The sequence below is a fragment of the Grampus griseus genome, assembly GCF_964374135.1.
Source record: "Grampus griseus genome assembly, chromosome: 9".
NCBI lineage: Eukaryota > Metazoa > Chordata > Mammalia > Artiodactyla > Delphinidae > Grampus > Grampus griseus.
The window spans coordinates 14,180,554-14,194,819 of NC_139003.1; the positions used below are offsets into that span (position 1 = coordinate 14,180,554).

The window sequence follows — 14,266 nt, forward strand, 5'->3', positions numbered from 1 at the left end:
CAGCAATACTCACATACTCACTCACTCATGCATATTTTCTTATCCCTCATCCCTCCTCATCTCTGATCTGGTGACCACAGAAGACACCTAAAGGCAACACAGTTTCTTTTCAGTCTCTTCTCCATTTCATGTGTGGTCCAAAGAATGTCTGTGATCATGGCTAATAAACAAAAGAGAAGTACCAGTGCTAGACCTGTATCAGAGGAAAAAGAGTGCCATGTCTGTAGATGAAATAGCAAGAAAGTAAAGAAGCTACAACATCAGTTTCTAAAGTTCATGGAAATGTCCAAAAGACTATCAAAATCTCTACAAAAGTGTCTCCCTACTTCTTTTTTTCCTATTCATCTTTCTCCCTAAGTTTCAAAGATAAATTTCATAATATTTTAAAAATTCAGATGAATTCTATACCTTTTCATTTTATTATGTATTAAATGGGTTTTTATGGGCAATTCTCTTAATTCATCACTACTCTTAATATTTCTGTGGGAAAACAAGCCTTTGAGTGCCACACAACCCAGATCCCATATAACCCATTTTCAGGATAATGGCTGGCAGTGTTTCTTATCAGCATGTGCCTGACGTTAGTAATTTTCACTTAGTACCAAACTCTGTGCATGTCTAGTCAACCTTCAGTTAATCTAATTGTTCATTCAGGAAGCGTGTAACTCATTAATCAGCTGCTACACGCCCGAGCATTGTGCTGGCCGCTGAGAAAATTCTAAAGTGTTAACACTTCCGAACGCCAGAAACATACGGCGCCCAGTCTTCGAAGTTTGTTTTTCACATAAACTACAATATCCTCCCTTATAAAGTGGTATTACTAAGATATCCTGCCTCCCTCACAGAGTGGAATCACCCACTGAAGGCACTTGGTAAATTCTAAAATAAAGTACACAGCACGGTCACCTATTCAGGGACTTGAAAAGCTGGAGGGAATATTTGTTTTCTCTCCCCAGAACTTAAGCTGAGTCTGCCTACTTGGCATTCTCCCCGCTTGAAATGCCCTCTTTCTCACTCACCTAGTTGTGTCCCTACCACTTAAATGTTACTGCACCAGGGAAACTTACGTGTTGAAGTCACGTGGGGTGGCTCCTCCCTTCAACAACTCTCCGGGTAGTGAGAGACCCACCTTTCGGTTTTAGTTTGGCTTTTAATTGGGGAGGGAACTTTATCTTATAAATGAGTTCTGTTGCTATAAAACCAGTAAAGAGCCTGTTTTCCCATCTTTCTTTTAGGAACACGCATGCTCACGGCAGCCATTACAATCCCATCATGCAGCAGCCGGCGCTATTGACTGGTCATGTGACCCTTCCAGCAGCTCAACCCTTAAATGTGGGCGTGGCCCACGTGATGCGGCAGCAACCTACCAGCACCACTTCCTCCCGGAAGAGTAAGCAGCACCAGTCCTCTGCGAGGTAGGTGGTGAAAGAGTCTATCCCTGTAGGAAGGAGACCTCGAGGAGCTTGGAAGTTAAAGACCTGGATCCCTGGAGTGGGACAGGAAGCGGCCGGTAGAATTTGCTAGACCATGTGGGGAGCACTAGGGTTTGAAGGAGGCACTCATTCTGAGGTCTGAGTGCTGACCCTGCCAGCACCCAAAGGTTGGGGGCCTGGGACCACAGTGTTCAGTGTCTGGGCCTTGAGCAGTTCTCCACTTCTCTAGAAAACGCTCAGGCTGACCTCTGAAGTTGCATTTTCAAAACCATAATAACTTTATTTAAAAGTAGTAGAGGGAATTCCCTGGCAGTCCAGTGGTTAGGACTTCGTGCTTTCACTGCCATGGCCGCCCTGTCAATCCCTGGTCCGGGAACTAAGATCCGGCTTCCGGTGCAGCCAAAAAAAAAAAAAAAAGGTAGTACAGAAATGTGCTTTCTCTGAAATCTAAGGTCAGAAATTTAACTCATTTAGCTGCTTGCTTAAATATAAGCAGTAACTTTGGTTAATCCTAGACACTAACCAGCAGAACAATAATCTTTCCCATTTCCTTTAAATCCAGTTTCATCTCCATGAACTCTTAAAAATCAAGATTGACAAAGGTCATGTGCTGTTTAATTCCATTGATAAGGTATTTTGGAAAAGGTTAAACTATAGGGACAGAGATCAGATCAGGAGCTGCCAGGGACTAGGGTTGGAGAGGAGAGGATTGACAAGGAAAGAGCATAAGGGAATTTTTCAAGGTGATGACAGAGTTCTATATCTGGATCGTGACGGGGGTTACCTGACTGTATATCTGTCAGAACTCATCAGACATTTCAAAAAGATGTCTTCCACCGTACGTAAATACCTCAAGAGACCTGACTTAAAAAATAGAGATTTCCAAAAAAAAATTTTTTTTAATTTTTAAAAAAAATAGAGATTTCCAAACAAACGAACAAACAAGAAAATCAAGATTGTGTGGGTGCAGAGTTTTTCCTGCATCTCTCTCCAGTGGCACTGGCTGGGAGGTACGTAATTGCTTATTTGGAATAGGCTAATCAAGAGAAGTCTAGTATAGGAAATGTCTAGTGAATTTTGGTTTTCTACTTGTATAGGAAGGTGCCAGAAATTAGGCCCACGTTTTTTCATTCTTTTTCACTTGAAAACGAATCCAAGAGCTGACTTCCTTAAGTTGTCATCCTTCCCGAACAAGATTCTTATTTGGATGTTTCTGACAACTTAGGGAAATTCACGTCAGATCAGTGGCAGGCTTTCAGAATGCTTTTGCGTGGCAGCCCTGTGACAGCACACCTGTGTCTTTGTTAGATTGGGTGGGAACAGAAGCCACTGTCTCGATCCTCACGTGCTGTCATGCTCGCCCTGGTAGGTGGTCGCCAGAACCCTGGTCTGGCCGGGAGGTGGGGTTTAGCCTCCTTGTAGCTCACCTTGGCCAGGTAGGGGCAGGAAGAACCCTTGGCCTCTGACCTGCTGGCAAGTCCCTCTTTCTTGCCTCCTCACCACCCAGCTGCCTTCAGGAAGGCTCATTGCCAGTGCATTTCAAGATCAGTATGACTATAGTGAAAATTAGGTGTTTTCCTATTTTTAAGACCAGTGCCTTAGGCATTAACAGTTGGGAAGACCAGAAGGCTTTCCCCTGTCAGGTAGTACCATCAGACATACTCTTCTTTAACAACACCAAATGGACCGTATTTTAACTGCTCGAGTAGTGAAAACATAATCTCAAAATTGTAACGTATTAGTAATAACAAATACATAGTTCTGTGGTAAGTACAAAGAATGGAACAATCTTATCAGTAACACTTCTTATTACGAGCCCCCCAGAAGGAACAAGCAACATATCTGATATCAGCTAAATAGAAAATTAAATAGATCTGCCTTTATGGAATTATTTTCATCTTTATTGCCATCCCTTTAGCTAGAAGATGCTAGAATCTCTAAGGACATATCACAGTCTTAAGTTTCATCATAGGCTGGCTTTGATCTCACTGTACAGATATGACCAAGGTCAGCAAGGGTTGATGGGGAGGGGAAAAGGTAAGGTATTTTTTTCTCCAAAGTTACCAGAAACTACATTGGCTGATTTGATAAGTAATTTTGAGTTGATCAAAATCAAGATTAAAAGGTCCCTTTTTAAGCATACCTTTTCCTCTTGCATTTTTCCTGATTTTTCATTGCAATTGAAACAGACTGGTAAGGTTCCTGTGATGCCCATGTGTCAAAATCCAAAAAAATCGTTCTTTGAAAAATTATACCCACACAGATACTTTTATGGTCATGTCCATAAAAGGAGGAAGAAGGGAAAGCTAAACTTTAACATTAGATCCTTTAGATCCAGGAACTCTTAGGAAGTGAGTGTTTTAGTTTAATCAGTGGTAAACCAGCCATTAGCAAGGAAACTAAAGCTTTCTGTGCAGATACCTTTTCTTCCACCTCTCAAACAAGAGCTAAATACATTGGGGAGGATGACCAGATTGAGCTCAGGGAGTTGGGCCTCGACCCTGAAGACAGGGGGCCGCATTGGGGCAGACACTCCTGAAATCCTGGGCGTTACGTCTGCCCCCACAAGACCAGCCCAGTCGTGGGTCACAGCCCTGTGCCCTCTCCTGAGAGCCCTGACTACTCCCTTTGTCCCGCTGGAGGCGGGTGCAGGGGGCCAGGCCAGAGCCCAGAGAAGACCAGGCTGCTGCCCCCGTCCGTGTCGCAGCTAACTGGAAGAGAGAGCTCCACAGGCAGCCGCTTCTGCAGTCACATTAGGTCTGAGTGCCCTGGTCCTCTGCCTGTTTTATGGAGACTTGGCAAAGCTGGTGTTTCTAGACAGTTGAGCCCCTCGGAAGGAGCTGCCGGGTCTGACCCTCTCCGTGAGCGTGTGTGGCTTTGTCGTTCCAGAAACGTCTCCACCTGTGAGGTGTCCTCCTCTCAGGCCGTCAGCTCCCCGCAGCGGTCCAAGCGTGTCAAGGAGAACACGCCTCCGCGCTGCGCCCTGGTGCACAGCAGCCCGGCCTGCAGCTCCTCCGTCACGTGCGGCTGGGGCGACGGGGCCTCCAGCACCACCAGGGAGCGGCAGCGGCAGACGATAGTCATTCCTGACACCCCCAGCCCCACGGTCAGCGTCATCACCATCAGCAGCGACACGGATGAAGAGGAGGAGCAGAAGCATGCCCCCGCCAGGTGAGGCTGTGCCACCTTCAGACTCCAGGAGGGAGCGGAGTTGCGTTTCCGTCTCGCACGGAGACAGTTATGGTGGATCTGGACCACCTTGCATCGTCCAGCGTGATGACCCCTCTCTCCCGGCCCCTGAATTTTGGCTTTGCCGTGTCCTGGAGCCCTAAGGTGATTTCAAGGGAATGTCAAACAGATTTTCCATAATTGTTGAAAGCCGAAATGATTTTGAGTCACTTTGGTCTTAAAAAATAGTCACAGGCCCTTTACCCTTGGGGGACGTGAGGCCATAAAAATCAGGCACACGGTGCCAGTGTATTTCGAGCCTCGTGCGCTAAAAATCTCTGCCTCGGGCTATTGAATTTATTCCTAGTTGGTCAGGCTGTTTCTCTAACACTGCCTTGGCTCTCTCAGAATTTGAGGTAATTGTCCAATTAATCAGAAAGTTTCCTGTGTCTGATTAACCCCGTCTATTGAACTGCCAGTTGGCTCTTCACCCAGAGAGCATTGCTGTTTATTCCAAAGCAGTAAGAACTCATTTCACTCTCTATATGCTTCCTGGGGAGAGGGAAGAAATATTTATTATATTTGCGAGACGGTTCACCCTAGTGCCAGAGCCTCTTCTCTACACTTTCCAGCCAGACTGCAACGGAGTGCGGTGTGAGCTTGGGCTGTCTGATGGTCCCCTGGAACTTGCCCCTCTGAACGGTCGGTCCCCTGGCCTTCAGCACCCCCTTGCCTCGGGACCTTGTAGATCCAAAGTCTCACAGTCCCAACCTGCTGGCTCCTCCCTTTGGGACCCAGGACCTGGGAAGGGAGGCCTGCCCCACGCTGCCAGTCGGCGCACATCCCATGACCTGATGTGAAGCTTAACATTCACAGTTAGGCCCGAATTACTAATTGCTGATTGGATACAATGTCCCTGATTATAATCACAGATCCTTTTGATTAGATAATAAATTCCTACACTTAAAATCATTACAAGATATGCAGATAGACTGATTCAGACATTCTCACTACAGCTATTTCTTCCTGCATGGGGCATCCCGTTCCCATCTTTATAATGAACTCAGTGTCTTATCTTCTCAAGATAGGGCTAGTGTATCTTTCATTCCAGTGTCCTCTTTAGTGGCCCAGCCTAGGCTTCAGTGTGTCTCAGAGAAGCATATCGCGGAGCATTTCTGGTCCTAGCATTGGGCCAGGCGCTAGAGGGGCCACGGGGCCGGGGGGATGGGGCTCAGTGCTCCATTCCCAGGCTGCCTGTTCCAGAACTGGGCTCAGTTTCCTTTTGGAGGACAGTCCCAAGTTGAGTCAATACCCCATCCTGCCCAGTGCCGCGTGCCTCGCAGGCCCTTCCCAAAGAGGAAGGCTCCTCCCGGCTCCGGCTCCGGCTCCGGCCCTGCCCCTGGCCTGGAGCAGCTGGTGCACACATCTGTAGCATCAGGCACGAGAAGGACCAGAAACCTCCACAGCCCTTTGCCACAACTGGAAAAGGTGATTTTAAAATCCGACAACTGACTAGATTGGAATATCATTTTGACATTTGAATTGACACAGAATCTCGACCTCTGTGCTCCAGAGAGAATTGAATAGTGGGTCTGAGGAGAAGGAGGATGAGAGAGCCATCTCTCCACCTGTCAGGCCGCTGCCGGGGCCGTGAGCGCAAAGCGAGCCAAAGCACAGGCTGCTTCCGCAGCAGCTCCGGGGCCCAGAAAGAAGAGAACTGGGGTACTTGACAGCATGTGAGGACCTTGGTGACTTCACGAGTGAGTCAAGACGTAGGGGAGAGCAGGGAAGGAGCTGACTGCCAGGTGCATGTGTAAGCGACAACCACAGACAGCGACAGTGGGCTGCTGAGTACCAGAGCTTCATACAGTGGAAAGCGCAGGGGACGGCCTGCCTGCCCAGGGGAACGCAACGCACCAGAGAGGTTCCGCCAAATGGGGGAAGCTGCAGGCTGAGGCCAGTGCGTAATCGAGACGGGTGTCGGCAGCGCACAGGTGTGAGGGGAGGCGCACAGAATGGGATGATAGTGTTTTCTGGAGGGATCAAATGATCCTTAAAGGAATGTTTTAGGACCCAGGAAGACAGGAAAGTGTATTTGAGTCTGAGGAGGATCAAACAGAAACCAGTAGCTATTTTATTCATAGCGAACCCACCGTGTAATGTGACCACGTTAATGTGACTGCATTTTGTAATGAGAAAAGAAACGGGGAAATACGATTACTCGTTCTTAGATATCAGAATTATGGCAAACTTTAACACAGTAAATATCTATTGGCCCCACTGGTAAGATATTACAGTCAGAACCACAGGTGCTACATAAATAAGGTAGACAGCCTCTGTCCTCAGGAGGTTTGCAGGGTAATAAGCTCGGTAAGACGCTTGCAAATCATCATAACATGAAACAGAATGTCAGCCCCCTAGAAACTAGCAGAGGCCTGTGGGGATTCAAGGGGGAAGTAGCTTGAGGAAGTAGCAGGGGAGAGGAGGCTTTCCAAGGTCAAAGGTCCTGATGGGTGTGGACAGTGGGTAGACGAGGTGAGACTGCAAATTCCAGCGAGATAGGTGTTGGGCGGAGCCTCAGAGGTGGGCGGAAGGGATCAAGAGCACGTGGGGCCGCTGATCAGAGAGAAGAAGCGGGAGGCAAGGAAAGAAGGGACTTCAGATTGGAAAGGGAGATTTGAGGGTCTCTCCTTAGGTGGGCGTGGCCAGCTTTGCGAGGAGCTGCTGAGGAGCTGGTGGGAAAGCATCAGTCCTGGGAAAACAAGGACGTGCCCCCAGGTGCAGCCCTCCAGCTGGAAGCTTCTCTACCTGTCAGTGCTCCAGTGTGAACCGTGGAGACTTCCCTCCTAGACCCTAACCGTTCTTGTTCCCAAACCTGATTTCTCCCAGCTGTGAGCACCTCGATTCTGATCTTCTGTGTCCCTGACCGCATTTCCTATTTGCGGCCCACCCCCAGTGCTAGCCCTGTAACTCTGCCTGAAATGCCGATCGCTCCCCATCACGTGACTCAGCCTCAACACAGCAGCCAGAGAGCGGGGTGGGGGGGGTGATGCTCACAGGGGTGGTGAGCACGGACCACATGGCAGCGTCTTTTAGAGCCGACGTGAGACAAATAATGGTAAATCCACCTTTTTTAGGACGAAGCTTGTCACTAAATCTCTGGGACCAGCTGATAATTGCCTAGAATTTTCAGAAGAATGCCAAAGCAAAATTATCATTCCTGCCCCCCAGTATGTGGCACTGTTCGTTGCCAGGTTAGGTGGACGGTCAGCAATTCCTCTTGTAAGGAGGACTCCAGAGCGTGAGGGGCAGGCTGGGGGCGAGTGAATTAGGGAGGAGGGGAGTCGTAACAAACATTCCCCAGGTGTTCCCACCTGCACTTTCTGTGCATCATTCGATGGAATATACAAGGCCAGTAGTTGTAGTCCCATTTGATAGATGAGAAAACTGAGGCCCAAGAAAGGTAGGTGACTCACCCAGATTGACAAAGTTCTAAGTAGCAGAATTAGGATTCAGGTTCTGTGACATTGAGGAAATGGCAGTCTTTATTACCGGCAAAAATAATTGATTTCTCTTCAGTCATTAATTCAACACATTATAAATTGTGTCCTGTGCTTCCTCTGACCACCACCATGCCCACACCCATGGTCACACCCACCGTGTGCAGGGCACCAGGCCAGGGCAGTGGGAGAGTCCAGGGTACGTTCACTGAGCCCTGACTGGGGCGAGGCATTGATTGGTCAGAGTGCTGGGGCTCTAGCAGCAGGCAGGGCAGAAGTCAGCTCTTCTCATTCTTTAAGAAGATTTGAAAAAGTGAGGAGGCCAAGGAAGACCCAGCAGCCTCCTCTTTCTCGATGTTGGACGAGGGGGCCCTGTGGTCATGGCTAGAGAATTTGCCTAAAGATAGCAAACAGATATTTTTCTGGGTCCCCCAGGATTAGGAAGTAGGACCAGTCCTATTTTAAATATATTTAAATGACTTTGATCAGAGGAGCATTTGGCTGTCCACACGTGCTGAATAAGCTATCTTTTCTCCCTTGAACTTTCCTTGGAGAAAGTTTATGGGTGCACGTCTTATTATTCAGACCCTTCTGCCAACCTTGCCTTGTGCTGAAACTGTCTTTTAGAGGCCATGAGGCTGCATCATACAGTCTTCCAAAGTGTGTGACCGGAGTGGCTCATTTCAGCTGATCAGTTAGAAATCATTTTGCCCAGTCTCCATTACTCATTCATTCATCTGTTCGTTCAGTTAGCTATTTCTGGTAGCCGGGGTTCATTGACGTAGGTCATCAGGGCACTGCTATGTTCTGCATCACTTTGGAGTGTGTTACCGTTAATGTGACGAAAATGTGAGCTTCGGCAGAAGATTGATTCATCAGGATCGCTACGTATTTTAAACAGGGATCACTCTGAAAATGTTTACGCAAAAAAAAATGTGACCCCAAATGTTCTTTTTTACACTAAATTGAAAATCTAGAGAAATTACTATAGAAAAGGCACAGTCAGGAAGCTGATGTACTGCTGCTCAAAAGACAGCCTGAAAAATTAACATCCACTTATCAGTGGAAAAGCGCACACACCCACTTAGGCCAACATTGTGCTGTGCTAGTGGCATCAGAGTCAAGTCGAGGGAAGAAGCAAAGGACCCAACTCGCAGCGCCATCTGGAGGGCCCGTTGCTTTGCGGTGTTGAGTTACACCCCACAGATGAACAGAGGATGTTTTGTCGAGGGAACTCTACTGCATCTTTATTACAGGGTTACGTTCAAAACACCCCAGTGGGGGGCTTCCCTGGTGGCTCAGTGGTTAAGAATTCGCCTGCCAATGCAGGGGACACGGGTTCGAGCCCTGGTCTGGGATGATCCCACATGCTGCGGAGCAACTAAGGCCGTGCACCACAACTATTGAGCCTGCTCTCTAGAGCCCACGAGCCACAACTACTGAAGCCCACGCGCCTAGAGCCCGTGCTCCACAACAAGAGAAGCCACCGCAATGAGAAGCCCGCGCACCGCAACGAAGAGTAGCCCCCGCTCACCACAACTAGAGAAAGCCTGCGCGCAGCAACGAAGACCCAACGCAGCCATAAATAAATAAATAAATCTATTAAAAAAAAAAAACAAACACCCCAGTGGTTAAGGGGGTGCATTTTCTGAAAACGCCGTGTTTTGAAGAGGAGACACTGCACCGGACTGTCCCCAGCCACCTGTCCTAACACTGCCGCACGTTACAAAGCTTTCACAGACGTGTAGCGACTTCGTGGTGTCCTCCCTGCCTTCTGCCGGGCAGAGGGTGGAGGGCAGGAGCCGGCTGGGAAGCACAGGGCAGAGCCATGCCCAGCGGATGGACCCAGCGCGATCGGGAGAGACTCGCAGGCTGGAGCGCAGGAGGTGGAGGGAGAGTGAACACCTGCTGCTGTGCATGATGTGTGAGGACTGGGGCCACCCTTCGCTCCTTCTAGGCCCTGTTTCAGATTTCTCCAGAAGGTAGTCATGTAAAAAGTGACCGTAGTGGTGACACGGATGTGTGTGTGTGTATGTCGAGAGACATACACATAGATATAAACATGTGGATAATGTAACGCGAATGTAATGTATGTACCCAATTTAAAATGTAGAGTTTTTTGGTTCTCACTAATGACTTTAAATTGGAAGGCACATGATACATCGGAAGTACACTGGCCTGGTGGCATCGTCGCCTGGCCCCTCTTTTCACATGAAGGGCTGGTTAAAAGCAGTCGGCCTTGTATTTATTTCTAGCTGGGCGGAGAGGGAGTGGGAACAGCATAGCGAGCCGTGCGCACGCCTGTGCAGGTGGCCGGCTTGGGAGCTGTCACCTCCATCGGCTGGGACAGCTGTCCATGCGAACAACCCCATGGCCCATGCTTGGAGGAGACCACCGTCACCAGCTGTGCCCCTGGTGGAAGCAGCAGGAACAGTCTCCGTTGCCTTACGTTCTCAGTCTCGCGGGTAGGAGGGGGCTGTGTAGCTAGTGATTAAAAGGGAGTGCAGGCTCTGGACAACCTAACAGCGAAAAAAATAACAACCTAATTTAAAAGTGGGCTAAGGACTGGGACCGACGTTTCTTAACAGAAGACACGTACGGGGCCAACAGCCATATGAAAACTGCTCCACGTTATTCGTGATCAGGGAAATGCAAACCAAAACCACGATGAGATATCACCTCACACCTGTCGGGATGGCTATTATCGAAAAGAAAAGATAACGAGTGTTGACGAGGAGGACGTGGAGACACTGGAACTCTTGTGCGCCGTTGGTGGGAATACAAATTGGTGCAGCCGCTATGGAAAACAGTATGGAAGTTCCTCAGAAAAATTAAAAATAGAGCTGCCATATGATCTAGCAGTACCACTTCTGAGTATTTATCCAAAAGAATGGAAATCAGGACCTCAGAGAGGTAGCCACTCCCATGTGGATTGCAGCATTAGTCACAATAGCCAAGATGTGGAAACAGCCTAAGTGTCCATCAGATGAATGGACAGATGAATGGATAAAGAAAATGTAGCATGTGCTTACAGTGGAGTACTGTTCAGCCTTGAAGAAAATGTGCAGTATGCAAAAAACCTCTTACGTGAGCTCTCTAAGAGTCACATTCACAGAATCAAAGAGTGGAATCTCAGTTGCCAGGGACTGTGGGTAGGGGGAAATGGGGAGTCACTGACCAACAGGCATACACTTCAGTTGAGATGAATAAGCTCTATAGATCTGCTGTACAGCGTCACAGCTATAGTCATCACCACTGTATTGTATACTTAGAATTTTATGAAGGTAGATCTCATGTTGCATATTCTTACCACAATAAAATAAAAATTTTTTAAATAAATAAACTAAGACCACACTTAGTCACAAAAAGAAAAAGAAGAAGAATTCTAGCTCTTGGTTCCAACCTGACTTTGCCCCTAACCAGCTGTGTGACCTTGAACAACCAAGTGACCTAAGCTCTCCACATCTGAAGTTAGTTGTTCTTAAAATGAAAGTTGTAATATTCTTCACCTCGTAGTTTTGCTGTGAAGATTAGAGGGGATAAAACATGCAGGGGACTTTGAACAGTAGTTGTGCATTCAGTAATCGTTTCCTGTGTTTAGTAATCAATGTCATAGTAACAGAAGAGCAGTATTTTTCACATATAGCATTGATTATGGCATCAGAGGCATGAAATAAGTCATGGAAAGTTCATTGGTGGAGATGAGTTTTGACTCAGGTCTTGGAGGACGGAATTGATGGTGATTGGCAAATGGAAATCAGAAGCACATTCCAGTTAGGGTCCTACAGAGAAGGGGTCACAGATTTGTGTCTGATCTTCCAGCAGTGTTTTCTCCATTGAGGCTGATTTCTTTACTTAGCTCCTTATTTCTTTTCATCATTTTAAAATGATGAAAATCATCTCTTGCCATCACAACGCAAGGCAGTCATGAACTCTGGCAGCTTTGGTTTTTATTCGGAAGTGATGTTCTGTCGAGACCACTTAAACAAGTATCTCTCATTCTTCTCCTATCACTGTTTCTCACTTCCATTAACCAATTCATAATGGGATTGATAAGCTATCAATAATAATTAGACACTACAGTGGGATGAAGCCCAGTAGAATAGACACGTAGGAGCCAAAAGAACCCATAGTAGTAATGTCAAATATGTGCTCATTTTTTTTTATAGTTTCTAAGTGATTAGCTTTTTTTTTTTTTTAATTTATTTTTGGCTGCGTTGGGTCTTCATTGCTGCGTGCGGTCTTTCTCTAGTTGTGGCGAGCAGGGCCTACTCTTCCTTGCGGTGCACAGCCTTCTCATTGTGGTGGCTTCTCTTATTGCGGAGCACGGGCTCTAGGCGCAGGGACTTCAGTAGTTGTGGCATGTGGGCTCAGTAGTTGTGGCTCTAGAGTGCAAGCTCAGTAGTTGTGGCACACGGGCTTAGTTGGTCCGCGGCATGTGGGATCTTCCTGAACCGGGCCCGAACCCCTATCCCCTGCATTGGCAGGCGAATTCTTTTTTTTTTTTTTTGCGGTACGCGGGCCTCTCACTGTTGTGGCCTCTCCCGTTGCGGAGCACAGGCTCCGGACGCGCAGGCTCAGCAGCCATGGCTCACGGGCCCAGCCGCTCCGTGGCATGTGGGTCCTTCCCGGACCGGGGCACGAACCCGTGTCCCCTGCATCAGCAGGTGGACTCTCAACCACTGCGCCACCAGGGAAGCCCTGGCAGGCGGATTCTTAACTACTGTGCCACCAGGGAAGCCCGTGTGCTCATTTTTTAAGCTGACTCGTTTAACAATTTCTCATTTGTTCTCTAATCTGCATAGTACATCAGGTAGAGCACAGAGATTTCTAACAATAGAAGAGATTAAAAACAGAGCTATCGAATGAATTCACCTTTTCCAAACCTGTCACGTGTAAATCCAAAGAGATAGGTAGATCAGCATTAGACTGTGTTGTACCTCTCTGCTCCTTGGGCACGGGGACTGCCAGATCAGATAAAAGGCGTGGGACCCATGAGGAGTTCGGAGAGGTTTTCTCCCACACTCCTTGGTGTAGATGACAAGATCCTGACATGCAGAACTCCTCAACATTTCTGTCGGGAGGTGGCCCCCAGTTCTGAGGGGTCGTCTAGACCAAGCTGTCAGTTGTTACAAGACTTTTGCCAGAAAGCTTCCCTTCAGTGACAGGAAGCTCACTGATTCATTAAGCGGCCCCTTGTATGTTCAGATAATTCCAGTTGTCAGAGAATTCGTACTCGTATTGAGCTGAAGCTTCTCCACAATTTCTACAATTGAAGAATTCCAAATATGTCCAACTTGAATTTTATTGCGGCTTGGCCAAACTTAGTGGTGTGGGGGGGGGGGTGTGTGTGTTTAATTTGCTCATTTTCTAAACTATTCAGAACCTAAGGAGGATATATAGTCAGCAGGAATTGTCTGGGTCTGGGTCAACATATAAGGTACACTTACTAAAAGGATTTATTTTCTCTCCAAATTAGGAGTAAAGCGAATCCTATTTTAAGTGTCTTTAATAATGAATCTTCAAGGGACCATCACGATGGCTCCTTTAAGGCCACCCTCCCTAACGGATGTCATAGCAGGTTAGAGCTGGAGGGACATTCAGGGTCACCCCAATATCCAGGCCACTGCCCGAGGTCACACCAATAAATGGACAGCAGCACCAGGACTAGAGCACGAGCTCCCAGGACACATTTGGGAGCAGCCAGCCTCTGTTCTTCGCGCGGGGTCCGCCACCCACAGACCATGCATCTGCAGCAGAACATTTCTGCGTTCTGTGAGATGACCAGATGAGTCACTGTGTGTGTGTGTCATTTAATCAGGCAGAACTGGCTGTGACCGAAGCTGAGAGTGAAGGGCAGGACACTTGGAGCTGCATGCTCATGGCCTCCGGCGCTGACCCTGGTCCGGGGAGCGTTTTGTGATGGTGCCGGTGGGGGGGGGTTGGGAGGGTGGAGGTGGAGGGCTGGGCGTTCCTTTAACCGCGTGGCTCGCAGACCAGCTCCGTCACCCGCCCACAGAAAGCAGTTGCAGATTTCACCTGTCTATGCTTTTTTTTTTTAACATCTTTATTGGGGTATAATTGCTTTACAATGGTGTGTTAGTTTCTGCTTTATAACAAAGTGAATCAGTTATACATATACATATATCCCCATATCCCCTCCCT

The 14,266-nt window shown here is 47.8% G+C and overlaps 1 protein-coding gene across 1 annotated transcript in view; it reads left to right on the forward strand.

Moving 5' to 3' along the window:
* Window positions 1-14,266, forward strand: part of HIPK2 (homeodomain interacting protein kinase 2) — a 187,693-nt gene that overhangs the window by 161,453 nt on the left and 11,974 nt on the right. Inside the window, exons 11-12 of the mRNA XM_082661511.1 lie at window positions 1,236-1,415; window positions 4,323-4,604. Of these exons, the coding sequence (XP_082517637.1) occupies window positions 1,236-1,415; window positions 4,323-4,604 (462 nt within the window). The remainder of the gene's footprint in view (window positions 1-1,235; window positions 1,416-4,322; window positions 4,605-14,266) is intronic.